This window comes from Hemibagrus wyckioides, linkage group LG15, assembly GCF_019097595.1.
Source record: "Hemibagrus wyckioides isolate EC202008001 linkage group LG15, SWU_Hwy_1.0, whole genome shotgun sequence".
Taxonomy (NCBI): domain Eukaryota; kingdom Metazoa; phylum Chordata; class Actinopteri; order Siluriformes; family Bagridae; genus Hemibagrus; species Hemibagrus wyckioides.
In genome coordinates, this window is record NC_080724.1 from 12,826,871 (window position 1) to 12,854,826 (window position 27,956).

General features: G+C 39.9%; 1 protein-coding gene across 1 annotated transcript; it reads left to right on the forward strand.

Annotated features, from left to right (window-relative positions):
- The first annotated feature begins 1,327 nt into the window (after positions 1-1,327).
- Positions 1,328-27,910, forward strand: slc1a7b (solute carrier family 1 member 7b). The gene is made up of 11 exons (XM_058410217.1): positions 1,328-1,468; positions 6,316-6,395; positions 10,428-10,643; positions 16,969-17,011; positions 20,685-20,922; positions 21,219-21,318; positions 21,417-21,650; positions 21,795-21,989; positions 23,567-23,701; positions 23,899-23,998; positions 26,056-27,910. The coding sequence occupies exons 1-11, from the start codon at positions 1,328-1,330 to the stop codon at positions 26,317-26,319; spliced, it is 1,746 nt and encodes a 581-aa protein (XP_058266200.1). The 3' UTR covers positions 26,320-27,910.
- Positions 27,911-27,956: the final 46 nt, after the last annotated feature.

Sequence of the window (27,956 nt, forward strand, 5' to 3'; positions counted from 1 at the left end):
CACTGTTTCAGCATTTACACACTGCTTCAGCGTCATTTAGGTTCAATCACTTATTTTTCTGTTGGAGAAAAACCACTTCACCCACATCATTACGGCTACCACAGACAAGTGTCTCGTTTGACATCCATGCTCCTCTCTTTGATCTGCGGGTGGACATTCAGAATAAAGTCAGTGATCTGAGACATCAGAGACATTAGATACATTCAGCGACTACTGTGTTGAACCCAGCATCAGTGCTTAGAAACCCTGACCCAGAAGATTACTTCTGCCATTTGTTGTCATCATGACATCACATTCCTCCCCCTCCCAGACCCTGCACTCACTAATCCTACATTTTTGCCAGCGTTTCTTCTCAATCTGGTCTCATCAGGCACAGATTATCAGAGATTAGATGAGCTGCTCATGCCCTGCATGCACACACTTCATTCATTAACATTATTAATGTCTGTGTTGATTGAGCTACACGTTAGTCCTAAAGCCTACATAGAGGTCTGAATACAGTGGGAAGAGGTCACAAAAATAAAACAGACACAATGAAAAATGATGGTGCTGTACGGTAGAAGGTCATTTTCTTATTAGGAGAAATTGTTTAATCAATCTTTGGGATTTTACGAGCATCAAAACCCAGTGAATTACACTGAATTTAATCTGAAGTAAGCTAAGATGTAGCAGACATTCCTCAGACATGTGCAGGTTGTCATGGATGACTCAACACCTTGACAGCCACGTGTCCTGCGATCGCATTAGCATCACGTCACTGATCTTTTTGAGGTGATAATATCATCTTCTACTGAAGATAAAGAAAAAACCTTGGGGCAGCCTGAGAAGTGCCATATTGTCCATTACTGTCACTATATATAAGTGAGATGATAGTGTTGTTTTTCATCTATTCATCTCCACATTTCTACATCATGTATGTACCCACAATCCCACAGAGAGCCTTTCTGGATAATACAGACAGCAATTTACTATAGTACGACTCTAATAGGACTGATCCGGCCCTTGGCAGGCACGCTACCAGCTGTTCCTGTGCTCCTATTGGACGAAGCAAAGAAATGGCCAGGTGTCTGTGAGGGTGGTGAAGGGGACAGTTGGGAAGAGGGAGGAGCTCTTTATTTTAACATCAAGGAGTGAAAGAGGTCAGAACTGTGAGAGAGAGAAAAAGAAGCAATCAACAGAGTGTGTGGAAAGGTTTCCAAAAAACTGGTCCTGGATTCCATTTTTTAAAGAGTGTGAGCGTTGTGTGTGTTGTGTGTGTGTTGTGTGGAGGAGTGAATCTTGCTGCGGGATGGGGTTGTAGTTAGTGTGTTAAATCAGAGGTGTGGTGATGGCGGTGGCGCTGGACGCAGTGTGTGTGCGGGTGAAGGGGGTCTGCAAACAGAACGGGCTGCTCATCCTCTCTGTCCTGGCCGTCATCATCGGCTGCCTGCTTGGATTCTTCCTGCGCACCAAGCAGCTCTCTGAGCAGGTTAGTGTTCATCTACTGTTCTTCAACACAACCCCAAACTAGTGCATTCATCTCAAAACAGTTGTACCTTCCTCAACACTGTTAGCTTCCTAAAGTCTTACATGACACAGGAAACCTATTTATCCAAACACAATTCTCTTTAACCCACCACAATCCTTTTAACCCAACACAGTCATTTTTACCCACCACAGTCCTTTTTACCCAACACAGTCCTTTTTCCACAACACAGTCCTATATTTAGTCTTGTGTAGATATTCAGCATTGTGGTATGTGGTATATAAGTAGGTCATATTTTTCCAGCATGAACCACAATGGACTTTGTTTACTTATTAAATGATTACATTTCATTGTTAGTCGTGGTGTCCATATTTCATGTAAATGATTAAAAATGAAAAATTAGGTCATTTGCTGCCATCAAGCACAAGAAGAGTTAATAATGCTTCTCCCCTTCAGCAGCACAGAACATAACCTGTGGTCTTACTTTTGTCCAGCTATAACACATTAAACTAAAAGCGACTTTATTCTACACCCATTTGTCTGAAAATAAAAGCCATTTTGTGCTGGCACTCAAGGATTACGATCCAATCATACAAATGCTCTTAGTAATTACGCATTAAGCAAAAGAGCTGCTTAGCTTCAGGCATGCTAAAACCCACACGAGGGGCTGTGTGTTGTTTCAACGAGGCCGAACAACACGGTTAAATTTGGAATCTATTTTCTGAGAGAGTTAGAAGTGAATCCAGATGAGGGGAAAATTAGGTTTTTGGTGTGAATTGGAAATTTCTCATGGTCTATTCAGTATTCAGTTGCGATTATAATCAGACGAGTCTTTAAAGATTGTTATGAACACTTATGGACATAGTCCTGGCTGGAGGAAGCTGCTTCAGGATGAAGGTGTAGGTGAGCAGTGGAGGAGTTAATGCAGCTCCAAAAGACTGGAGGATGATTTGAGAGCCTGCAGTTGTGGGTCATGTCCTATTAACGGCATTTTGTCACAAACCTTGTCTGCTTTAGCAGGGTGTGATTTAAACTCCATTATTAGAAAATGAAATGGATTTCACGAAAAAATGTTTTTCTGTTCATCCTCAAAGCCATAAAGTAACACTTGGAGAAATAGTCTATCACCTTTAGAGAGAGAAATGACTGCTTTCATATATACAGCGTGGAGTCTTTTTAGGTACACTTTTAGCGTGAAAGCGATTGATTATCAAAGCAGTTCAACTCTGAGTCGACTCAGAAAGTAGCAGAAAGTGCAGAAAGCAGAAAGTGAATCAAACATATTGTGCGTTTTTTGCAAAGTCTATCTAATGGACAGAACTGTATCTCATGCATTCTCAAGTTTTTGAACCAAAGCTCAAGTGAAGGTTGAAAATACTTGAAGTCCTGAATATAATTGTAGAATCATTATCCTCTGTGCTTTTCACACTTGGCTGACATTCGATTCAACGGTTTCTTTAAAGTTTTCTGCATTTTAATGTATTTCTGAAGGTTTTAGAAGAACGTGTTTAGACCTTGATGCCACCTCAGACAACATTATTTTACTTTGTAATTTGTTCAGTTTCTTGCAGTTTGAATCCAAACTGAATTCAAATCAGAGTCTTTTCTATAGTGTAGGAGAAAATGAGAAAAAGTAAAGTGGAGGATGTAATGAAGCTGTGCTCTCAGAGGCTTAGGAACATGTTGACACCTTTTATCTATAAATGATTAGGGCTGTTCTGTAGCTCATCATTTTTCTTGCAGATGCATTAGCATGAATTCCATGAATCACTTCCTTGTTATAATTCTTGTAAACTCTTCATTAGATAGTGACGGTTCTTTCAACACCTGCAAATTTATCCTGGGCTGACTCTCTCCATCTAGATTTATTTATATCTTCACTGCACTGAATTCTTCTAGTTCACAACACAGCTTTATTATTGAGAGGTCAACATAATTAACAACCCACAGCACTGGAGGAAAAGCAGCACCTTCTTTCTTTCCTTCCGGCTTCTTTTTGCATTTCATAAATAATAATGCAATTATATATGTGATAGATTGAGGAAGAAAGGCAAGGATGAAAACTCCTGCTACGTGATTGTGTTACACTGCAACTAACTTGCTAAACTAATTTGTTTGTAACTGCAGTGTACAATTCTTCCACAGAGTAATTCTTTTGAGATCCGCCATCTGTTTGAGTCGACTGGCTCCTGCTATATTTGTAGGGTGCGTCTATGGGATTAAACAGAATGTACAACTTTGGCTTGGTGAAGAAACTGATGAGATTTGAAAACCAGATCTATAAGGAGCAAGCCAGAGGTGAGAGTGGTGAGGAAAAAGCCCCTGAGACCACATGAGGGAGAACCTCAGACAGGAGCCGGAGTCAAAAGTGAACTCGGTGTTTTGATATGAAACCGTTACAGTGTATAGTTCAGAATAACTCAGTGTTGGTCAAGGCGTCATCCCTCCAAAAGATTGGATCCAGAACTTGGATCAAGTTCTCCTGCATCAGCTCTGATCCTGTGTGAAAGTGGTTTTCAGGTTCATGCACATCTCATACCAGAGATATAATGCTTTTTTTTCTCCTCAATTGGTACCATGAGATACCTAAGCACATCTGAGGATTTATAGGACTTCTGTCCTGATCAGGCAAAAGTGCACCAATTTGTCCTTGACATTGTTGATGTTGGTTCTCTGTGATGTTGGTTCTCTGTAGACCTCTTGGAGAACTTGAGCCCAAACAGAGCCATCTAACTGGGTCCAGTAGGGTTCTGAATGTAGACTCATTTGAGGTTGTGTACAGAGCTGTTCCTTTTAAGAGGGCAGAGTGCTTTGCGGTCTGAAGAGATGGAGTGAATGTTGTGTACGACGCAGACCGAAGAAAGAGGCCACAGAGTTAAGAATGGAGAGTGTGTGCTAATGGACAGCACATGTGGCTTTGCACTGTGGCTTAAATGATGTAATGAAGTGGACCTCAGGGCTCAGTCCATTATCCAAATGGCACTTCACCTTCAGCGGCTACCTTCCACTGGATGTTTATTCCTGTCCACGAGAGACGCTTAATGTTTGATGGAACTTTAGGAGAAATTTGTTTACCAGCAGCACAGAAATTAGATCTTTTTTTTCTTTTTACAAAGACAAGGACATGATGAAGGACATTTGTGATGAAAGACAGACTGGTACCTAGAGGAGTTTGCTGAAGTGCTTTAGAGTCATCTGATTTTACTTCAGCTTCATCTTCTGTCTGTGTCTGAATCTCAGTCATCTAATGTCCTGAGTAAATAAGAACAATCGTGTCTGATTGACTGCAGTGATGCAGACTGCACAAAGCGTTAATTAGAGCGTTTGTTCCACTAGGTGGCAACGTGGTCAGAGGTCTCTGGAAACAAAACAAACAAACAATGCAGAATGAATGATTCATACAGCAGGTGTTCCACTTAAAAGTATTAAAACCGTGCGTAAATGTTGTGTAATGACATTTTTCTGTCATGTTTGTAATGTCTATGGAAGGAGTCTCCAGTGTCAGTGCTGTGAATCATTCAGAGTTGAAGCTGAAAAGTTTTCCCAAATCTTCGGGACAGAAGAGTTTACACTTCTTTACTGTTCTCAGTAAAATGACAATATCATTGCAGATGCTGAGCTGTGAGATTGAGAGGAGGAGAGAAACGAAAAACCCTCAGAGACTCACAGCAGAGTTGGAGTTCAGCGCTGTGATGGACCATCGACATGCTGCTCAGATTTTTTATCACCTTGATTCTGATTCAGTCTAATTCATGTCAAGTTTGAGGTCCTGCTTAACAATGTCGTGCTGCATTTCTTTAAAAAAAATCGAACAAACCTTGAAGAGAAAAGCGACAAACTCTCTCAACTCTCTCTCACAAATCCACTCTCAGATCTCTGCTGCTCCAGACTGTTTTCACATGATGGTGTGAATCAGCGCTGGTGTGTCACTGATGTGAGGATTTTTAAAACTTTCAAGCTTTTATGATGTTTAATTGCAACAGATTTGGTGTGAAAGGAACCTGTTGAGAATCTGCTGAAAGGAAAACACCTCACTTGATGTATCTAAAAGAAGCTTCACATGTCTGCAGAGATAAGAGCCTTATTTCAGCACAAATTATTCAGGACTGATTGGGAATGACTTGTTAAAACTTCGACTAATCACCTGCAAAGTCGCCCCAAGAGAAGGAATTAGTGCTGAAAAAACTCTGTACATTTAAAACATTTAAAAAGTGTTTACTGAGATGTGGTAACGTTACTGATGCATTTGTTTTGTGTAACTAAAAAAAAATAAGATAAAAAAATTAAGAGATGCGGTTCTTTATTAAAAGAGACGGCTTTAACGTTATGTGAATGTTCGTTGTGATGTCAGAGAAAATCTGTTACTGTGACAATAATCTACCTGAGGGAGGAAACCGTGAGGATTATTATAGTCGAACAGCGTGACTCTGAGGCTTTCATTTCTCACGTCTCAGTAATGAACAGACGCCTGCAGCTCAGCTCCACCTTTTCACCTCCAGCCATCCACCTCCAGTCATTCTTTACACTGATAGTGTTCCATTTATTCACATAACATAAAGTCCTTACTGCAGCCACCAGCCCCCTTTAACTGGTAACAACTCAGTAAGTAAAGCACTACAATACTGACACATTTAGTACACACACACACACACACACTTCAATCTCAATAGCAATTCTCAAGTGTGTTATTTTCCACATTCCAGCATAGTGTTTAGACTTAAACACCATGTCCACACCCACACACACACGCACACACACACACACACACATTATATTGTCAGTGTGTCTCTCACTGCAGCATGTGATGATTTCAGGCTTTTACTCCTCCTGTGTTTTTCTCTGTTTCTTAGGAAGTGAAATACTTCCAGTTCCCAGGTGAACTCCTCATGAGGATGCTGAAGATGTTAATTCTGCCGCTGGTTGTTTCCAGGTAAAAGTAAAAACATTCCCAAATTTACTACAGAAGCTATCTTCTATCTATTTTAAAATACCCAATACTTCCAATCTCATTACAGACATATTTTCCAAAAGTATGTGCACCCCAGAACACCTGGATATGCACTTGTTGAGCATCTGAATCCAGATCTACTAGTGTTGATGTGGAGCTCAGGATATAAGGGGCGTGTGTGTGTGTGTGTGTGTGTGCCGTTGTTGCTCCTAGACATGCTTTCTTCACAATAGCAGCACTTACAGTTGATTACAGGGTTGAGGCAGAGACAAAATGAGCTGAAAGATGATATAAGGCACCAAGCTGTTCAGTCTGTAGCGAGTGCAGAAGTTCATCCGACTGCCTGAAGTCACTGAACACTAATTAAAAAGGAGAAGGAGGGGGGTGTTGGGGGGATAGACATAATTTTTTAGAAATGTATGTCACCTTAAGGTTCAGGTTTACTGTCATGTTTCTTCTACAAAGAGATCAAACACATCTGAATGAAATCTGAAGGAATAAAGACTAAAAATAATAATATATTATTGTTTTATTATTTATACATAAATATATAAGAATAAAAAAAATCAGTACACTTTGTATATATAGCACCTTTTATTTATCTTTCATTTATATTTATTTGTCTTGTTTACTCTGAAGCGGTCTCTGGCAAAAGAATTTCCTTGGGGTCAATAAACCGTCAATAAATTATTTTAAAAATAATAAATCAGGCATGGAAGTGACTGAGGTGCTGCTCAGAGCAGAGCAGGAGCAAATATCAACATAAAAACTATCCTATATAAATAACAGGAGACATTTAAATAAATGAATAAATAAATAAATAAATAAATAGATCAAACTACAACAAGGTGGATGTATTATTTTACATAATATAACATTATATTGATAGGACATAATTATAGAATAATTATATAATTTTATAAGTATATAAGTTTTATACAATAAAACTAATAAATATATAAATAAATTTCATTTCTTGATTTTATATTTTTTTATCTTTCATTTCCCTTTATTTGATGTTTTATTTAATTTAGTATTTTCCAATTGTGCTACCTTTCTTTCTTTGTTTCTTCAATTATTCTTCTTCAGTTATTATTTCTTTATACTTTATAAAGCAATTTGAGCTTCATTATTATTATTATTATTAATATTATTATTATTATTATTGTTGTTGTTGTTGTTGTTGTTGTTGTTGTGCACTCAGTGGGGGGGGGTTGATCAGAGATGTGAGGTGTGAAGAGATGATGTGTTTATCTGCTGGTGTGTGTGAGCGTATTTGAGATCTCAGTGCTATCTGATTGACACACACACACACACACACACACAATAACTCGGGCACGAGGGGATCAAATTATCGTAATTCTTGATGGTTGCTATAGTAACAGCAGATTCTCAGAGACGTGTACAGCACACGCTCCACGTTTATTTCACATTTCACCGGGGGACGTTCCATTAGTGGAAAATAATCAACAATGTATAACAGCGACTCTACTTCTTTAAGTTCAAACTTTTATAAAGTGTAAGTAATGATACATTCATTATAATGTACACATAATTATAAACATATAAGAAATAATAAGTAAGACAGGAAGTTAATTTAAGCACGCTGCTCAATGCTGCAAACAACCGCAAACACCTTCATTAACCTAGTGATTACTTGTTTATTTTATTATTCGCTTCTTTTCTCTTTTATAAGAATTTTCTGTCTCTATTATCTATTTTTGACTCTCTTACCCTAATGGTTTTCTTTCCTTCTTCTTTTTCTTTTTTCAAATTAAAGGCAGAAAAAAGACATAAAATAAAACAGCATTGAATAAAACAGCAACGTAAGCTGAACTTCATTTCCTGCACTCATGTTAATGAAAATGTTGAATAATTGTTTTTATTATTATTTTTATACGAGGGAGAGGGATTAACACTCAACACAACTCAGTGTCTCACATATTTAATCAACACATGTCTGTGTGTGTGTGTGTGTGTGTGTATATGTGTGTGGGTGGGTGTTTTCTCTGTGAGACAGAATGAAACATCAGCAGTTTGTTTCCTCTTACAGCTAATAAGTGTCTTATCCAACTGATCACTGCCATCGCTGTAACGCTTCAGCACAACCCCCACAACCCCACATCCCCCACAGCTTTATATTAATGCACTCCTTCTCATGTGTTATTATTTCTATAGCAACCAGTGTCACTGGGACGTGTACACTGGACTCTCGACATACACAGATTAAAAAAGGTGTGAAGTTATGTGGATTAATAGAAATTAATGATTAAAGATGTGTGGAAGGAGTCTCCAGTGTCAGCGCCGTGTATCAGGCAGAGGTGAAGCTGAAGTTTTCCCACATCTTCAGGACAGAGGAGTTTACACTTCTTTGTGGTTTCTCAATAAGATGATTTTTTTAAGCGAGAATAAAGAGACACTGCTGAGACTTTATTAATAGCTGCTTTGAATTTCAGTTCAAGTCAATTGATCTGTATAGCGCTTTTAACAATGGACATCGTCACAAAGCAACTTTTCAGAAGTATAGAAACAGAATAAAAGTTATAAAGTTTAAAGTTAAGTTACTATTTATCTCTAACACTTATCTTTAATGAGCAAGCCTGAGGTTACGATAACAAGGAAAAACTCCCTGAGATGATATGAGGAAGAAAACCTTGAAAGAATTAAACCTCATTCTCATTTGGGTGACACTAAACAGTAAATAATGTAAATGTATGTAATGTATGTAATAATGTCCTTTCTTCAACAGTTAGTATAGTCACGAAGAATTGTGCAACCCAGAGCTCTTGGGGAACCTATAGGTTTTAAAGAGAACAGGAAGTGACTTATATTAAATGTAAATAAAAATCTGTTTAATGTGACATGCTGCTACACAAAGAAGCTCAAAAGCATCAGATTTAAACATTGTTTAGTGTTTTACTCTTCACCTCTCTTTATTTTCATTTTTTCAGTGTACTATAGAGTAAAGCAGGGATCTGTAGGTTCCAGCATTTCAGTGATACACCGCCTGTACACATCCTTCTCCTGTCCTGTTTCTACATCCTGTCCTCAGAGGAAACAGAGTCATCTGCCCTCACGATACTGAAGACATTTAACCTTCAATAAGCACTTCATTTATTTTCAGCATCTCACGTAACTAATTACACGACCCTGATTCAAGAGGAAGTCTAACAGCAGTCTGTCAGGGCGTCTGAGTTCATCTTCTTTGTCAAGGTTTTTGTTCCAACATGTCATGTGACTCATCACACTGACAGAAGCCACTTTCCTGCTCCATATAAAACACCTCCTACAAATAAAGACCGTAATTACAATTATTAAAGGTCCTCTTCAACATCATGCCATTAACCCGAGTCACCGGTTACTTTTCTGTTCCTTTTATAATATTTTAATTCATTCTGTTTTTCTTTCCACATTTTCTAAATATTTGTTTGTTTGTTTATGTATTTTCTCCTGAAACACAAAGGTGTGAAGTTTTAGTTTTTGAAGTGGCGTTGTTTTTTACTGAAGTTATTGTTTGGCGTTAATAATATCTTGAAAGAAAGAGACAGTAAGTCAAAATGATGGAAAAGCACCTAAAATGTAAAAAAAAAAAAAAAAAATTAAATTAAATTAAATTAAACGAAATACATTTTTAGATTTTATACAATGTTCTTGTTTTTTTTCTCCCACAGCTTTTATTTGTCCCTTTATTGCTAGTTCAATTACTATAATTATTTGCCTATTGGATTATTTTATTTTGTAAAGTTGTACCTTATGTTTCTGGGTTCAGTGGTGAAACCAGTGTGTGATTTTTACATCTCTTCTTCTGTTTCTCTTTCTTGCTCCTGCACTTTAATGAGAAACTGCATTTAGATAAAGAATTTGAGGAATTTTATTACATGTGGCATAAAAAATGTAAAGAATTTCTCATTCTCACACAGACAGAGAAGTGATGAAGCTGCTGCTTCCTGTATCTGTATGAGAGGCGGAGCTGATACCTGTCTGTCTGTCTCTCTCTCTCTCTCTCTCTCTCAGTCTCATGTCAGGTCTGGCGGCTTTGGAGCCAAAGTGCTCAAGCAGGTTAGGTCTCATCACCATCTCCTACTACCTCTGGACCACGTTTCTGGCAGTGGTGGTCGGCATTGTCATGGTTCTGATCATTCACCCAGGGGGCGTGGCCCAAAAAGAGGACTCAGAAGACAGCAGCAAACCCATCATGAGCTCGGCTGACGCCCTGCTCGACCTCATACGGTACACACACACACACACACACACAGCTACATCAACATGGTTTATTCTTATTCCCTTTAATCTGCTCTCCGTCTGTCACGACCCTCTCTCACTCAGTGCTGCTCTGATTCTGTCTCCATTCTTTTTAATCTCACTCTGTTTAATGGTTTAAAAAAAAAGCCATTTTTTACCTTTTACTTCATGAGCATTTGGTCTTCCATAGAGCCTTGAATATTTTTTAATGAAAAGTGTTAACAATTATGGAATATTTCGAGGTGATTTTTAAATGTCCTAATTTCTACTGAATGTAAGGCACTTTACAACATTTAAAACTGACGTAGTTTGGATTCTTTTCTCAAGGTCTCTGATGTTAAACTGTAATTGTGGCTTGTGCAAAAAAACCCATTTTATTCTGGGCTGATGTTCAGTGGAGAGTAATTAAATTAAGGCACATTCCTGAGCTGAACCATCCAATGACAGGTAGAAATAGCTGTTTTATTAAAACCAAGTCTCAGTGTTTCAGTGTTTCAGTGCCTGTGTGTAATAAGTCCATAGAAATTCATTAACCCCACTTGTTTTTCATTTGAAAAAAGTAACTGATCAAACAGGACTGAAAGAGATTATTTTAAGGTCCACAGACAAGAGTTATAGTTAATCTCAAAGCGTCACTTCAGCGAAGGCAACTTTTTATATTGTGGATGAATGATAATAAAATGCAATTGTATTTAAGACGAGTCTCGGGCTCGTTCAGCTCCGCAGCACTAATGCGTCTTTCTAATAGGAAGAAAACAGTTATAGTGAAGCGAGAGAAAGCAGGATTAACACATTCCATCCTTTCTTAACCATCAGTGTAGTACATCTTAGCGCTGAAATAATAACTCGCAAGGTTCAATGAGCCCTCATTCAATGGTGTGTGTGTGTTAATGCCATGTGAAGGTCACGAATGTCCTTGATGAGATGTTGCTGAATGCTGGATATGACACAAACACTATATTCTCCACGTCTCTGTTCAGCTCAAGGCTCATGAAATCCATTCACACAAAAACACACATTAAGGTAGAGACATGCCTCAGATGCTTCCTCAGGCTCAGCTACATCACCGCACTTCCTGATCAAGACCTTCAGAACCTTTTTACCAAAAAAAAAAATAGTAATTTAAATTAATCCACCGTGACCAGGCAGTGACTAAGGATGAATGAACTGCAAATGAATCATGCAGTGCTGCACGCTCATCTTCAACTTCATTTCTCTAAATTTCATACAGAAATAAAAATCAGACTTTTCAGTCCAATCAGAATGCAGCTCCTGATATGCCCCGTGCTTCAGAGTCGTATTCATGTTCCCTCTTCCTCTAGCCTTATAAACTATAAACCTTTCTAGAATGAAATCAACCAATAGCAGAAACACAATCTGAGGTTTTATTCAGTCCCTCCAGGATTTCAAATTCAAATTTTATTGGTCACATACTAAATCATACACAGTATGTCATGTAGTGAAATGCTTTTTACGACTGTCTTACATAAAAAGAAAGAGTAAAAAAAGAAAAATTTAAAATTAAAGTCTGGACATGAAAAATAGGTGATATAGTTAAGAATATATAGGGAAAAGTCGGGAAAATTAAATGGTAGAAGTCACAAACGAAAATAACTTGAGAGTCAGATATGCATATGCAAATATATGTCTATATATATATATATATATATATATATATATATATATATATATATATATATATATGTAGTATCAATAGCAGTAAATATTATAAATATGAAAAATAAGAAAAAATAAAATAATATAAAAATAATACAAATATTAACAAAAAATAGTAATATAATATATAATTATAAAACTGCTTTATAAAAACTAAATATAAAAAAACAAATATAAAAAAACAAAAATATAATACACTACTATATAATATAAAATAACTACTATATAATACAGTACAATATAGTGTATATATATATATATATATATATATATATATATATATATATATAGTATATGTGAAAAAATAAAACAATATATAAATAAATATATATGTGTAGACTAGAATAAATGTAGTATATATATGTGTAAATATAGATGTGTATAATATATAGAAGATACAGTATATGCATATATGTAGATAAAATGGTCAACTTTGAAATGGTGTAGCAAATGAATACAGTATGTACAGTGTGCATATGTAAGATAAATATATAAATATATATGTAGATGTATATATAAGGCAAATATAAATGTCCAATTGAACAGGGAGTAAAGTGTCAGTGCAGTGTGCACACAAAGATGTACAGAAAAGATGTACAGTGAGAGTGTTATTGTGTACAGAGTAGTGCAGAGTACAAAGTAGTGCAATTATTGCATGTCCAACAACCAGCTGAGGTAGAATGTCATGTCGTGTGGGGGTAAGTCCAGAAAGTCCAGATTCTAGGTGTTCTGGTTGAGGGCCCGAATGGCCTGCGGAAAGAAGCTCCACCTCATTTTGATATTTTGATATTACAGAAATTAATGCAAACTCTGCTGTATTTGGAGGAACTCTCAATTTTTTTAGAAATGATCACAGATTTTTTGCAGAGATGTGACGTGTGATGTCATCACATCACAGCATTTTACTCTTTTCTCTTGTTCTTGTCTAACAGAAAGTCTGACATATGCTTTTTCACTGGGACGAGGAGGAGTGATTGTGATTTCAGCAAATCGAGCAATTTTACACAAAGAAAGTACAAAAAAAAGAACCAAGCACTTTCACAAATTTTGTTTAAAAAAGCTGCAGCAAAAGCAAACATTTTTGGCTGCAACATTCACAAAAAATACATGGAGTAACTAATTTACAGACACTGATCAGTTTCAGTATAATATCACAGACACAGGACAGTTTTTGAGGAAATGGACATTATGAATTTTCAGTGACTCCTCTCCTCGAACCAGTGTGTATTTACTGCTCCAGATTCTCAAACATCTTTATATTTTGTTAGTGAAGATTGTCAGATTGAGAGTTCCTCTGATTGAACCCTAGTGTGGAAGCACTGGATTAGAGAAAAGAGTAAAATATAAATAATAATGTACACAGATCAGCCATAACTTTATGACCACCTGCCTAATATTGTGTTGGTCCTCCTTTTGCTGCCAAAACAGCCCTGACCCATCAAGGCATGGACTCCACTAGATCCATGAAGGTGTGCTGTGGTATCTGTCACCAAGCTGTTAGCAGCAGATCCTTGAAGTCCTGTAATTTGTGAAGTGGGGCCTCCATGGATCAGACTTGTTTGTTCAGCACATCCCACAGATGCTCAATTGGCCAAGTCAACACCTCAAACTTGTTGTTGTGCTCATCAAACCATTCCTGAACCATTTTTGCATTGTGCCACAGCCATCAGGGAATACCATTTCCATGAAAGGGTGTACATGGACTGCAACAACACTTAGGTAGGTGGTACGTATCAAAGTAACATCCACATTGATGGTAGGACCCAAGGATTCCCAGCAGAACATTGTCTCTGCCATAGTGCATCCTGGTGCCATGTGTTCCCCAGGTAAACGATGCACACACACCTGGCCATCCACGTGATGTAAAAGAAAACGTGATTCATCAGACCAGGCCACCTTCTTCCATTACTCTGTTGTCCAGTTCTGATGTTCATGTGCCCATTGTTGGCACTTTTGGCGGTGCAGAGGGGTCAGCATGGGCACCTAACTGGTCTACTGCTGTGCAGCCCCATACACAACAAACGGTGATGCACTGTGTATTCTGACATCTTTCTATCAGAACCAGCATTAACTTTTTTAGCAATCTGAGCAAAAGTAGCTCCTTTATTCCTGCTTCTAACACATCAACTTTAAGGACAAAATGCTGCCTTGCTGCCTAATATATCCCACCCACTAAAAGGTGCCATGTTGAGGAGATAATCAGTGTTATTCACTTCACCTGTCAGTGGTCATAATGTTATGGCTGATCTGTGTAAGTATTTAGTTCTGTCTCTTCTCCACCAGTGTACAGAAGAAAATATTTAATATTCGATTTTTTAGACAGCAGAGATTTAATATTAGATTTTCTTAAAAAAAAAAAAAATGTTGTTAATGAAATTGAAAAAAAAAACCCCTGTGTTTATTCATCAGTCCAATCTAACCAGCGCATGAGATGTTTATGATCAGATCCATTGAGCTGCAGCGCTGAGCCATGTGACTTCTGTTATTTTTAGAAAGCCATTCCTGTCACTCTTCTTCTCTACACCAACATGTCCACCTCATTCCAGAGTTAAAGCATTGATGCATTCAGGAATGTCTTATTTGTTTTTTTTATAAATCTGTAAAAATGTATTCTACTAATGAGTAGCTAATTGGACAGTGAAGTTTATTTCTGTCCATTCTTTCCCCTTGTTTTTTTTTTCATGGATATTATGAATATAATAGGTTTGTGTGGTGTTTTTACGCAAACTCTTCCTCAGATCCTGGCTCTCAGCATCTTTTTCTCTCCGGCTGATTCAGAGACTCCTCCTTTATGCTCACGGCTGCACGAGCTCTGATAATGAGTGACCTGTTAAACCCTCTCGTCTCTGCTCTGTGTGTAACAGCAGGAAAACAACTTCACCCTCATTCGAGGACAAGAAGCCATGCGAGTGATTTGATCTAATACACAAGGAGAAAATCCAGAGACTCAAGCTGATCTTTACCACGGTTGTGTCTCTAATCACATCCTGTTAGTGCTGAGGGAACTGTACTACGTTGTGGTGCACTAGTAATAGAAGCATGAGGGTGTATATTGAAGTGTAGAAGGCTAGATATGTGTTTTGCTGTATATTTACTGACAGCCAATCAGATTACAGCCCTAACGATCCTGAAGCTTGTGGCCAGATCTGAATCATGGTTTTTAACCTTAAACCTAATAAACCTGCGAAACATCCCAGAATGAATCACTACATTACTGTAATTTACTGTAAATCAGTAAAATGTTTTTTTTTTTGCCATATTTGAAACTTTTTTGTATCTCTGGAAAGTTGTTACGATTTTGGCTGCACTGGTCTTTCAGTCGTTGGTCTGCAGATCGCTGAGAGTTTCCTGACAGACGTGTGCAGAATATCAGACATCTTGACCAGGGGGATGGTCCAGAGTCAATGATGATACTGTTCACAGCTTCTCCTGGACAAGGTCATCTATGGGGAAAGTCTCCACATGGAGGAAATGTTAAATGGGCAGCTTTCAGCTTTCAAAAGTTTTCAGTAAATAAAATCTAGATGTTACTTGATGAATAATAAAAGTAACAATCTCATTCGTTTAAATCAAAACTCACTGTGGTTCCTCAACTGATCCTCTCAGATTTAAGTGCTGTGCTATTTCAAATTCTGATAATGCCATGTCCATACGTCCTCACTGACCAGGAGGGGCAGAGACTCTAACCCATGTCTATCACAGCAACACTAGCCACTAACTCACTACTGCCCCCCCTACTGCTCACTACTGCTCCCTACTGGCCAATACTGTCCCCAACTGCCCACTTTTGCCCGCTACTGCTTCCACTACTGCCCCCTACTGCTACCTACTGCCCCCTACAGCACAATACTGCTCACTACTGCCCCCACTACACTTCCACTATTACTACACACTGCAGGTGGCCATTGATTTATTTCTCTCACACACTAATGTGACATTTATCCTGATAAAGAGGTTTCTGAAGGAGTGAGTGTGTCATCTTTGACAGAATCTTTTCTCTTTGTGAAATGATGATTGATTTCAGCATGAAGTCACACTGTAGAGGCTGAGGATAAAACGGAACGCTCTAAACGATGTAACACAAATATGTCAGAAATATGGATGAAATAAACGCTGTGGGAGAAACCTGAGATGCTGCCATTTGTTCCCCCCAGCATTTCCGGTTACGGCTCTGCGGCACCGGTGTTTTTAAGGTTCACAGGGTTTTTGTATTCGTTCTACATTTGCAGTGAAGCAGCACAGTGATGACCTTCTGACTGAAATTATTTCTAAAGAGTTCTAGCCACTTCTCGTTTTGACTCCCAACAGTGTGCGCCATTATTTATTTATTTATTTATTTATTTGTTTATTTATTTATTTATTTATTTATTTATTTATTTATTTATTTATTTATTTATAATTCAGTATAGATGAGCAGAAAGCCATCAGTGAGGGAAGCACAGTGTAATTCACTTAAATTTACCTTCAATCATTTGTCTTTTTAGATGAATAGAAACAAACACACCATTGTAAGATGGATGGATGGCAAAAAAAAATTTTCCTGGTTCATTGTAATTCAAGGCTGTTGGTTTGTATGTTGAACAGTGTGTTGGTTCTGTACCGAATCCATAGTTAATCTGTTTTTTTGTCCACACAGGAACATGTTTCCTGCCAATTTGGTTCAAGCTACATTTCAGCAGGTAAAATCTTTTCACTCTGTCATTTCACTAAGAGTTTATTTCTGAAGCCCACATATCTGTCATTAAACCCTTTAGAGTTTTTACTCCTGTTCAGTGAGATTGTTGTACAGATGCTGAGCATGAAATATAAAGATTCCAGACTACAGGGAACAATCAGACCAATTAAAGAGTCATCAGATTCTGTTATGTTTAGTTGTTTAGCTGTAGTGTGATTTAAAAAAATCAACAACCTCTGAAGAAACCCAGAAATGCTTATAATGAATCCAAAGAGTGATCCAAAAGCAGAGTCGAAAAGCAGGCAAAACATCAAAACCGTAGCAGCAAACAATCAGGCATACAAATCCAAAAATGGGCAAAAAGAAAATCACAGTCGAGGTAGAAGCAAACAGGGTCATACACAATAGAACTAGGCAGAAAATGGCTTGGTATGTAACACATAGAAACTATACTTCACTAAGAAAGCAGCATGCACGCTGCTTAAATGTCCATGCAACCCGGAAGTGGCTCAATATTTGGGCAAGGGCTCCCTCTCGCAGTCAAGAGAGGGTGTAGTGGTTAGAGATATTACAACGCTCCTCATCATCCTCATCTTATCCTCATCCAGTCCTTCAGAGAATGCTTTCATCTAAGAGATTGTCTCAATAGTTTACCAAATGAGAATTCAGGCTGATGTCCTTCTGCAAATTCAAACTTAAGAAAGTTTTAACACGCAATATTTTGGATATGAAGTAGAAGACATTCAGTAAAGGTTTTTAATGTTTCATATATACTTTAGCTACATGGATGTTTATTTTTTGAATCTGAGAAATGACAAGATACAAAGACCAATCTCAGGAGCTCAGGATCTTTCACTGTAATTTTCTAAATTTCAGTTCCCTTTTGAGGGAACTCAATGCTGCGTCATGGCTGACGCTATGGGAACGCTTCTATGTGGAAGTTGTGTCTCAAGCTCTGTGTGAAATCATGTCAATTTATTGGCTCGGGTAGGTCATGTGACAAAGTGGAATGCACCAGCAAGACCATAAAAGGGCATCTACATCAAATTACTCCAGCTTCTTTGTGTTCAGGAAGCACTCTGTGTATGTTTGTGTCAATTGTTTGTCCTGTCTATCTAGACTAGGGAAAAAGTATATATAAATAAAAGATTAGGAAAGATGGCAAGTTCAGAAAGTGCATGCATCCGTGCCCTGCTACATTACAGGGGACAATTTGCACTTTTTCTGCATTGTTTGTTTGATAGAGGCGCGTGCATGTGTGGCTCTCAAGGGAGCCCTGTGAAAGGAGTGGACTGCAAAACTTTTCCTCTCCTGCGGCACATGGCTCGGGTCCCACGTCTGTCGTGGCAGCACACCAGATTCAGTCAATGTCTCATGGCCGGCTTCCACCTCCATGCAGACGTCTCCCATTTTTCCCAGACCTGAGGTGTCGAGGTTGGGGAATAATCCTTCTTCTGCCTGTTTGTTCTCATGAGCCACTGCTGACACTTCCAGACAGCCCATGCCATCAGCTGTTTCATGACTGCATTTGGTTGCTACAGAGAGGCAATCTGACAAAGGTAAAAGAAAGGGACAGGCCCTGATGTCTTCTAAGGGCCTGTTCTTCCATCGCCACAGTGAGGAGCTAGGGCTATCAACCAGTAGCCACCAGCCCTAGCCTGGCCTGCTGAGGCAGGAAAAGAAGGCTAGTGTAAAATCTGGGTGGCTGGCCAGTGCTTAGGGGCAGATCCCCTAGGCAAGAAACAACCATCTCCACCAGGTGGGCCAGAAAGGAATCCTAATACCTGAGAGCTAAGATTTTCAGGGATGCCCCTTTAAAGCCATTTCGACTGCTGCTTACCCCGCCACCTCTGGTGCTTCAGGGTTCAGCCATGACCACCCATGCTCCTGCTCCTTATGTGTCGCCACCTCCTGGGTTAGCCCCTGCCAGCTTGCTGTTTCATGGGCACTATGCGAGGTGAGAACAATGTGTAAGCTTCTGCCTGGTGTGTCACAATGGGTTCTGTGGGAAAAGGCTACAGAATCCATTTTGTTCTCACCACTGTTGCCTCATTCCCATCCCTGGTCTGGCCTCTGGCTTTATATTTGGCATTTTTTGGGTTCCTAAGAAAGACAAGGGGCTCAGCTCTGGGAGCTCACTTTGCAATTTCTCCCAACCTAGATGAGGATATAATGCAATCTGCATCAGACTCTGAGGAGCATGATGTGGGCAACAAGCAGCATACAGCATTCAAATTGCCACCACATTCGGGGGAGTTCGAAAAGCACCTGGAAGTGGCTAAGCTTAGACTGGCATGATGAAAGTTTAGTGTTGTCCGCTTCATTATGGAGGACAAGGACTCGCACTTTTGCTGCATTGTTTGTTAGATAGAGGACCATGTATGCGCAGCTCTTGAGGGAGTCATGTGAAAGGGGGGCACTGTGAAACTTTTCCCTCCATAAACTCTGCTCTTGCTTGCCTGTTTTCTCCAGCAAAGTACCTGCGCCTCGTGGCTTTGGTCGTGCATCTGCTGAGGCAGCGTGCCAACTTAGATCATGGGTCCCGGATGTCGAGGTCGAGCCAGGTCTCCCAGGTTGACCCTCCGGCTTTATATTTGGCATTTCTTGGTTCCCAAGACAGACCAGGGGCTCGGCTCTGGGAGCTCGCGTTGCAATTTCTCCCGAACTAGATGAGGATATAATGCTATCTGCATCGGACTCTGATAGCTCGACAAGGAGCAAACAGCATTCGAATTGCCACCACCTTCTGAGGTGTTCAAAAAGCTCCTGGAGGTGTTTACACATACTGTTGCTAAGTTTAGCTCAGATTGGCATGATGAAAGGTTAGTGTTGTCCGCTATGAGCTTGACAATCTCTGACTAATGTCACACAGCGGGCTACACGATGGCATTTGGTTGCCACAGAGATGCAATCTGGCAGAGGTGAAAGAAAGGGACAAAACCATTCTCTTAGATGCCCTGATGTCTCCTAAGGGCTTGTTCTTCCTTTGCCGCAGCAATGAGCTAGGGCTATCAACCAGTAGCCAAAAGCCCCAGCCTGGCCTGCTGAGGCAGGAAAAGAAGGCTAGTGTAAAAAGGTTGAGCCACTGGCTTTATTTTGGCATTTCTTGGTTCCCAAGAAAGACAGGGGCTATTCCCAATTTTAGACCCATGTGCTCCGAATTTTTTGCTGAAACATACAAGTCTTAGATGTTAACACTCAAGATCATTGTGTCGCAGATCAGGGCCGAGGACTGATTTGAGATGATAATCCTGAAGGGTGCCTATCTTCACATAGGCATCTTGCCAGAGCACAGGAGACTCCCTCACTTTTGGGGAGTTCAACTTCCACATAGAAGCATTCCCATAGTGTCAGCCATGCCGCAGAATCTCGTTTCCTTTTCAGGGAACCGGGTTACATACTTAATCTGGTGTAGATATGCAGATTTGGGACAGCTGATTATGCTGATAGCTTTTAGACAGTTAATTACACAAATTTGAATCATTTGTAGAGATTTGTTTGGTTTCTTTGAGGATGATTGGACAGTGATTGGACAGTTTACTGATCCCTGCAGTTCTGGTGTTTGGAGAAAATAAAGCAGATGAGGGTAGTTTTGCATCAGTTTATGGACATATAATTGAGAAACTAAATGATGTTGGGTTATTGAAAGTGCAGTGATTGTGTTGCATGTGTCTCAGTACCGCACTAACAGCGTCCCCGTCAGGAAGACTCTGAAGACAACAGAGAGCTCGAGTGTGACACGTCGCACACTCATCTACAATCTCCAAGACGACAACGACAACAGCGAAAATGGCAGCGACATCCGCAACTTCCAGCTTGACCTGACACCTCCGCCTGACGTGGTGATGCGCACACAGCCTGGTACCAGCGACGGCATGAACGTCCTGGGCATCGTCATCTTCTCTGCTACTATGGGCAAGAAAACACACAAACACACACTTACAACACCAGCATGATAAACACACAGCAGCACAACCAGAATATACAGTGCATTAGATTTAGTATGTAGTGTTATAAAGTAGTAATAACACAATAAAAGAACTCATTTATTAATAGATAAGGGAAGAGCACAGCTCCATCCTGAAGGTAGAAACCATGTAAACACACCCAGAGTCTAGGTTCCATATCCAACCTTCAGGTTACAGGTGTGACTCAGACCCCCAGGTATGTCAAAATCTTGTGTCTGGAACGCTTGTGTATTTTGTGTGCAGGTATCATGTTGGGCAGGATGGGTCCTAACGGCAGTGCGCTTGTTAACTTCTGCCAAAGTCTTAATGAGGCTGTGCTCAAAATTGTAGCCATTGTTATCTGGTGAGTCTTGAGAAGATCTCATTAGAAGCAATCAGACTTAGATCAGACAGTTTTGTTCGAAACGCTTGTACACCTCCTGAAGTGTGTCCGTGTTACAGGTACTTTCCATTTGGGATCGTCTTCCTGGTGGCCGGAAAAATCCTGGAGATGAGCGATCCGTCGGATATGGGAAAGAAGCTGGGATTCTATGCCATTACAGTGGTGATGGGTCTGATCCTGCATGGGCTCTTCATCCTGCCCAGCATGTACTTCTTCATCACCAAGAAAAGCCCCATCGTTTACATCCGTGGAATCCTGCAGGCTCTGCTTATCTCACTGGCCACTTCGTCCAGGTACTACACACTCTCTCTCTCTCTCTCTCTCTCTCTCTCACACACACACACACACACACAGACACACACACACTCATCTTAGTGCATGTGTAGAATTATTAAACACCTTCAGTGTATTGTTGATTGTGTGTGTGTGTGTTCCAGCTCAGCCACACTTCCTATCACGTTTAAGTGCCTGCTGGAGAATAACCACATCGATCGCCGCATCATCCGCTTTGTGTTGCCTGTAGGTGCCACTATAAACATGGATGGCACAGCACTCTACGAGGCTGTAGCTGCCATCTTCATTGCTCAGGTCAACAACTACGAGCTGGACTTTGGCCAGATCATCACCATCAGGTAAAGACGGAACAGGAAGTAAGGGACACCGGTGCACTCTGACATTGGAGACTCCGTCCTTAAAGAGCACATCACTATATATCACCAATGATTTCATCTGTTTCATCAGTGATGCCTTGAGCTGTTACCATAGAAACCATAACATATTAGAAGGAGTGCATTGACATAAACCTGCTTACAGACAAAGCTGCCATTAGAGAAAACTAATGAACACCTTCTGACTTCTGACCAATCAGAAATCATTATAAAACTTGGAAATGTGAATAATTACATACGTGATGAAATGTTCTTCTTTATAACACAGCGTTTTATTCGTTCATTTAATGAATTATTTTTAAAAAAAATCTTACCTCTCAAGCGGTTTAATGATTTCTCAGTAAAAAACTGTTATAGTCATGCTCACCATGCATATGAGTCAGAGTCAGGGTTCATTACCCACACACAGACACCATTGAAGGACCAGAAGCTTCTCACGTCTTGTGTGTTAAACTGCGTCACTCTGCTGCGATGCTTGGTTTCTAATGAAACATCCCTGAATCCACACGCTGAGAGAACGCCTCTAATGAAAAGGTTTCACAAGGTTCCTTGGAAAGTTCTCAGCTTCTCTGATATTGGACTTTGAAGCTCCTGAAGTTTCTTCAAGGTTGCAGAGAAGTACAGAAAATAGGTTGATGTGACCCTGACTTCCTGTGTCACTCCCTTGCCTGTGAGTTTGATAGAAAATCAGCTGGATAGTTTGCGACTTGTTATTAAGGTGAAGAACATCTTGAACCTTTTTGACATAAAAAAATCCTTTCTTTTTTTTCTTTTCAATTTTTATTTTTACATCCTGCCTCTTTGAGCAAAGTGGCGGCTGAAAGAGTAGTTTAAAGGGTCTGAAAGTGCTTTGATTAGCTACAGAGCTACAGAGCAGCATGAGAGTGGAGTCTGATTTAACACACAGTCACACAACGCCATTGAAGCTGGGAACCTTCCCTTTGCGAAGATGACAGCTGACATGGAACATTCACACACAGCTTTGTTTTTACAGAGCTGCTGTATTTTCTTTTCCTGAATGAAAACTCAAAAACTAACCATCCAGGAACGTTCCAGCAACGTTTATGCAACATTTCTGTAACTTTCATGTAATGTTTCTGTAACATTCCTGTAGCGTTTCTGTAACATTCTCTCCTGCCGTGGTCTGGTGTCCGAGTAAATATCGAGGCCTCGTTGTGGATAGAAATGGTTGTGTTTTCGGCGTTTGGGCTGTTTGTGGCTGTTTTGATTGCTGTTGCTGTGTGCTGAAGAAAAAAACAGAACAAAACACTGGGGGAAAAAAAACATGAGTGAGTAAAAAACATCACTAGTAAAATTTGTTTATTTCATTTCTCACTCTACTCACTTCACCCCAGAATGATTATGATGAAATCCACAGTCGAGTCCAAACCTCCGTCTCAGATAACCTGCTTAACGTAATGTGAGTGCAGGAGCTGTAGTGTGTGTGTGTGTGTGTAATGGCAGATGACAGTGATGTATTCATACAGATATTTTGTTTTATCTTTTGATTTGTTTGTAATGCTTGTTCGCTCATTTCGCAGCATCACAGCCACAGCGGCGAGTATCGGAGCAGCGGGCATCCCACAGGCTGGCCTGGTTACCATGGTAATCGTGTTGACCTCAGTTGGTCTTCCAACTGATGATATCACACTCATCATCGCTGTGGACTGGGCTCTGTGAGTAACATACTGTTACAGGTGTTAACAGTTTCACCTGCCAGAGTGTTTAATGGCGCTTAATGATGCTTAATAGGTGTGGAATTATCAGTGCACAAAGTATTGGCACCCCTCATACAGCGCACACACACACACTCATACACCACTGAAACTTTGGAAAGTTCATCTGAGCTTTGACCTTTGCCTTGTGTTATTAGGGACCGGTTTCGTACTATGGTGAACGTAATGGGAGACGCGCTTGCTACAGGAATCATGGCACACATCTGCAGGAAGGACTTCATGCAGGAGGGAGATGGAGTGAGTCACATCTTGTTCTGTTTTTAGATTAAGAGTCACGCTTTGTGACATGCGACTGACTGATCAGGCAGAAAAAACTGTTCTGACAAGAAAACTGTCAAGCGGTCGCTCATGCACACAATGCGCAGGTAAAAACTTTCATTTCAGACGACATGTCCGAACATGCCATTAACATATCATACCTGAGGACATGTCAGCGGTCATATGTGTGTTATGACATGAATAAGAGTGTTGGGAGTCTTGTCATAAATGTGTCGTGTCAGGTTTCTACCAGGTGTTTTAAGTGTCCTATCATAAGCAAATAATCATTTCAGTCTTGTGTCATTTATGTGTCATTTCATAAGCATCTCGTTTGATGTCCAGCTGCATAACGGTGTTATGTTTACATTCCTGCCAGTTGTCATGACAACGGCAATGCCATTTGAAGTCAAGATGAGATCTTATTTTCTGAAGAGTTTAAACATCACCACAAGAGTGAGACATTTATACAGAATAATCTATAACACGTCTATTCCATCCTCAGAAGAGTAAAAGCTGGAGGTCCCTTAGAGAAAGACTTGAGTGCGTATCACAGCGCTGTCTAAATGTTTAGATAATAAAGCCCAAAGGAATCCAGGTGATGAATCTGGTGTCTAGAGAGGAGATCTTATTCATTCCTCTCAAAGGATGAGGATTTACATATGCTGGAGTGACGCAGGAAGTTCAGGCACTTAATAAAGTGATTCATCAGCAATATCTTAGCGCAAAGAGCCGAGAGTTTCATTACGACTCTGAAGTGCTGCTGGACCGTGTTCCTCAGCGGACATCAGCGTTATTTATGAGGGACTTTTCAGAACAGCAGGTGTTGGTGGTAAACACTTATCTTTATTACTGATACACCGATTTATCATCTGGCTCTTAGACACTGCGCACTAGATTAAAGGAGTAATTAAAAACACGCAAACATTTGCACTTCTCCTCAATGCTAATTAATCAGACGAGAAGTGTTTTGTACAGTTTTATATGTGGCGAATGTGCTAGTTAGCATCATCATCATCATCATCAATATCCTGAACACTTCACACAGCCTCAGGCATTCCTCCTTTAAAGTAAAGCCTGGCAAGGTTTTAACGAATTCTGCTTGATGTTAGAAGAGTTGCTTTAAGATTTAGTGTGTGATTGAGGTTAAAGGTTCATTCTGTACAGAATCGGGGTTTTAATGGACACCATGTGTGCGGGACGATCCCATTATCAGCTATCTGCCAAAATATGTGGGCTCGCTGCCTCTGGATAGATTATGAACACTTCATTTTCTTGTTGTTTAGAAAGAAAGTAGACTAGGACGAGGCTGAAGCCTGTTCATTTGGTCATCTGGTTTTTGTACAGTGTATATTTGCTGCTCTGAATGTTTAGAATTAGAGATTTGAGATAAACATTAGAGGTGTTGAGCTCATCTTATAGATAGAAACAAGATAGAAACAACAGAAAGACTGATTTAGAAGGTGAAAGTGCACTTTAGAGATTTTGAGCTCTAGTGGTTTACTCTGTAATCCCGCCTCATAACCACACCCTGCACACAAATCTCTGCCTCCCACAATCTACAGCGATCACCTGACTTCCAGAATGGACCACAATTAGTTTAAATCCTCCGCTATAATGGCAAAGCTTAGAATAGGATACATTAGGCAGTGTAACCAGCTAGTTAAAAAAACACTACATCTCAATGTACAAATATAGAAATACAACACGAAAGATGGCAGTTTGCACTGACTAATTTATAACATTAATGATCTCATTTCATGTCCAGGAGAAATGAGGCTAGTTTGGTGTCCAGCTTCATCCCCTTCAGGATTCTCAGCAGGATTTTCTCCATCTTGGAGAAAAAGTGGGAAGTTTTTTTATTTCTGAGCAGTGAAGATGGGGGCGGGGTAAAGGGCCTTGGGGGCATGTCTCTAACATGACTGACAGGAGCGACGTGCAGACAGAGAATGAATCTATTTTCTGAAACATCCCCAGTGTTGCTCCAGTGTGAAGTCGATCATCTCTTTCTCTGTCATTTCCTCTCCATTTCTCTTCAGGTTCCTCTCATCTGCGAGACGAAACCCGTCCAGACCCAGCAGCGGATGAACTGCCAGCAGAAAAACGGCAGTTTCCAGCCGCTTCCTGCAGGAGGCAAGCCTGAGCTGGTTTCCCCGGACGTGGCTCGCCTCATGCAGCTGGAGGAAGGAGTGCGACCCCTGCCTCCTGAGAGGAAGATCCCCCCGGTGCCTCCACGCCACCTGAAACACAAGGACAAGGAGCACTGCTCCATCGACATGAACGGCCTCGAGACCAATGTATAATGGCCGTGATGGATCACTCGGACGTGAAGGATTGCACGGATTAACGGATTCGCATGTTGCTATAGTTTGACTCGGGTTTATGTTTCTTTCTTACGGAACAGCATACATAAATTTTTGTTTTTTTGTTTTTTGTGAAACCCAACCTGTGAATTTTACACAGAATCAAGTTGGATTTTTGGAAAATGTGGTTTTCCAACTGACTTTTCTTATTTCTTACAGCTCTAACAAGCTAACTCATGCTAATGTCTTCACCCATGCCGATTCATCTCACTTGTCTAGAGTGGGCATGGCCTAGACAGTTTTTTTTTTTTTTATTTCCCTGAGAATTAATACTCACCAAACTTCAGGTACAGTAGGAATTACTGTACAGTTGTTATTGAGGAAGTGAAGAAACGTTGGATCACATGTGCTGCAGGATTGGTCTGAGGAATCAAAGCTGCCAATAAACAGCATAGAATTAAGAACATCTCTATTCTAGCGTGAGGATGGATGAAATCATGGCTCTGTTTGGTTACGTACAGAGAAAACAATCCATTAGTTTGTGGTTTGCTTGTGTGAAGGCAGGATGATGCGCCTCAGGTGTCTCCACTGGGTGAAGAACCTTCATCACACAGATATCGAGAGCTGTGATCCTGTGAGGATAAATCAGACAAAATTTAATCCTTTGGCCCAAAAATCAGCCTGACTGTTCCTGTGCTAATCACATGCTAATTTAGCCTGACGTTGCTGTTCAAGCTAGCGGGATAGAAATGAATCATGCTAACCAACCAGTGCTGCAAGATAAAATAAGATCAGACCCAAAATCATTCTGCAGAGACTAACAACAGTGAACTCTAACAACCGTGGAATACTGTACTGCCTGGTTTGTGCTAGCATGCTAAACGCCATTAATAACTTATACAACATCCAGTCATGTGGTCAGACATCAGTCCGAGTTAAAGACATGCTAGCAGCTAGCATGAACACGTTTGGGATCTTTTCTGGTTCCTGGATCCAACCTGAAGCAGAAACTTAATTTAAAATTTTTTGGATATTTAATCTGTTTATAATATGTATTGAGTTACTTTTTTTTTCTTCCTTTATGTAATTTATTAGTTATCTATTTTTCCTGCTGCTCATTTAATCTCAGTGCGATGTTCTTCCTAATTGTCTTCTTCACCTCGTAGAAAAACGTTTCCCGTCAGCTGCACCGTGAACCAAAACAAAATAAAATCACTGGATTCGACTCGTGTAGCACCATGTAGCCTGCTATGCTAATTCTCTCTGTTTTTTAATATTCTAGACAGAAAAATTGTACAAGTGTACAAAAGCTTCATTTAAAGTGACCCTGGATACAGATCTCCTTCTAGGTGACTTTGTGGAACCGAATGGCAGAATAATTTAAATGTTTTATGCAAATGTTTTTGATGAATTTGTGCAGCTGAGTGTAAAAACCCTGCAGATGTATTTGAGTGTTTCTGCCTGTGAGTGAGGTGTGAAATTTCTGCGTAAAAACATCAGTAAAAGATGACGGATACGCAGATTTAATGGAAGTGAAATTGTCTGAAGATCACGAGAAGAAGAAAAACGCGTTCTCTCAGTGTTTTGTTGTTTCTTTATTTTCCTCAGCAGTGTGATGTTAACTGATGAAGTCGGAT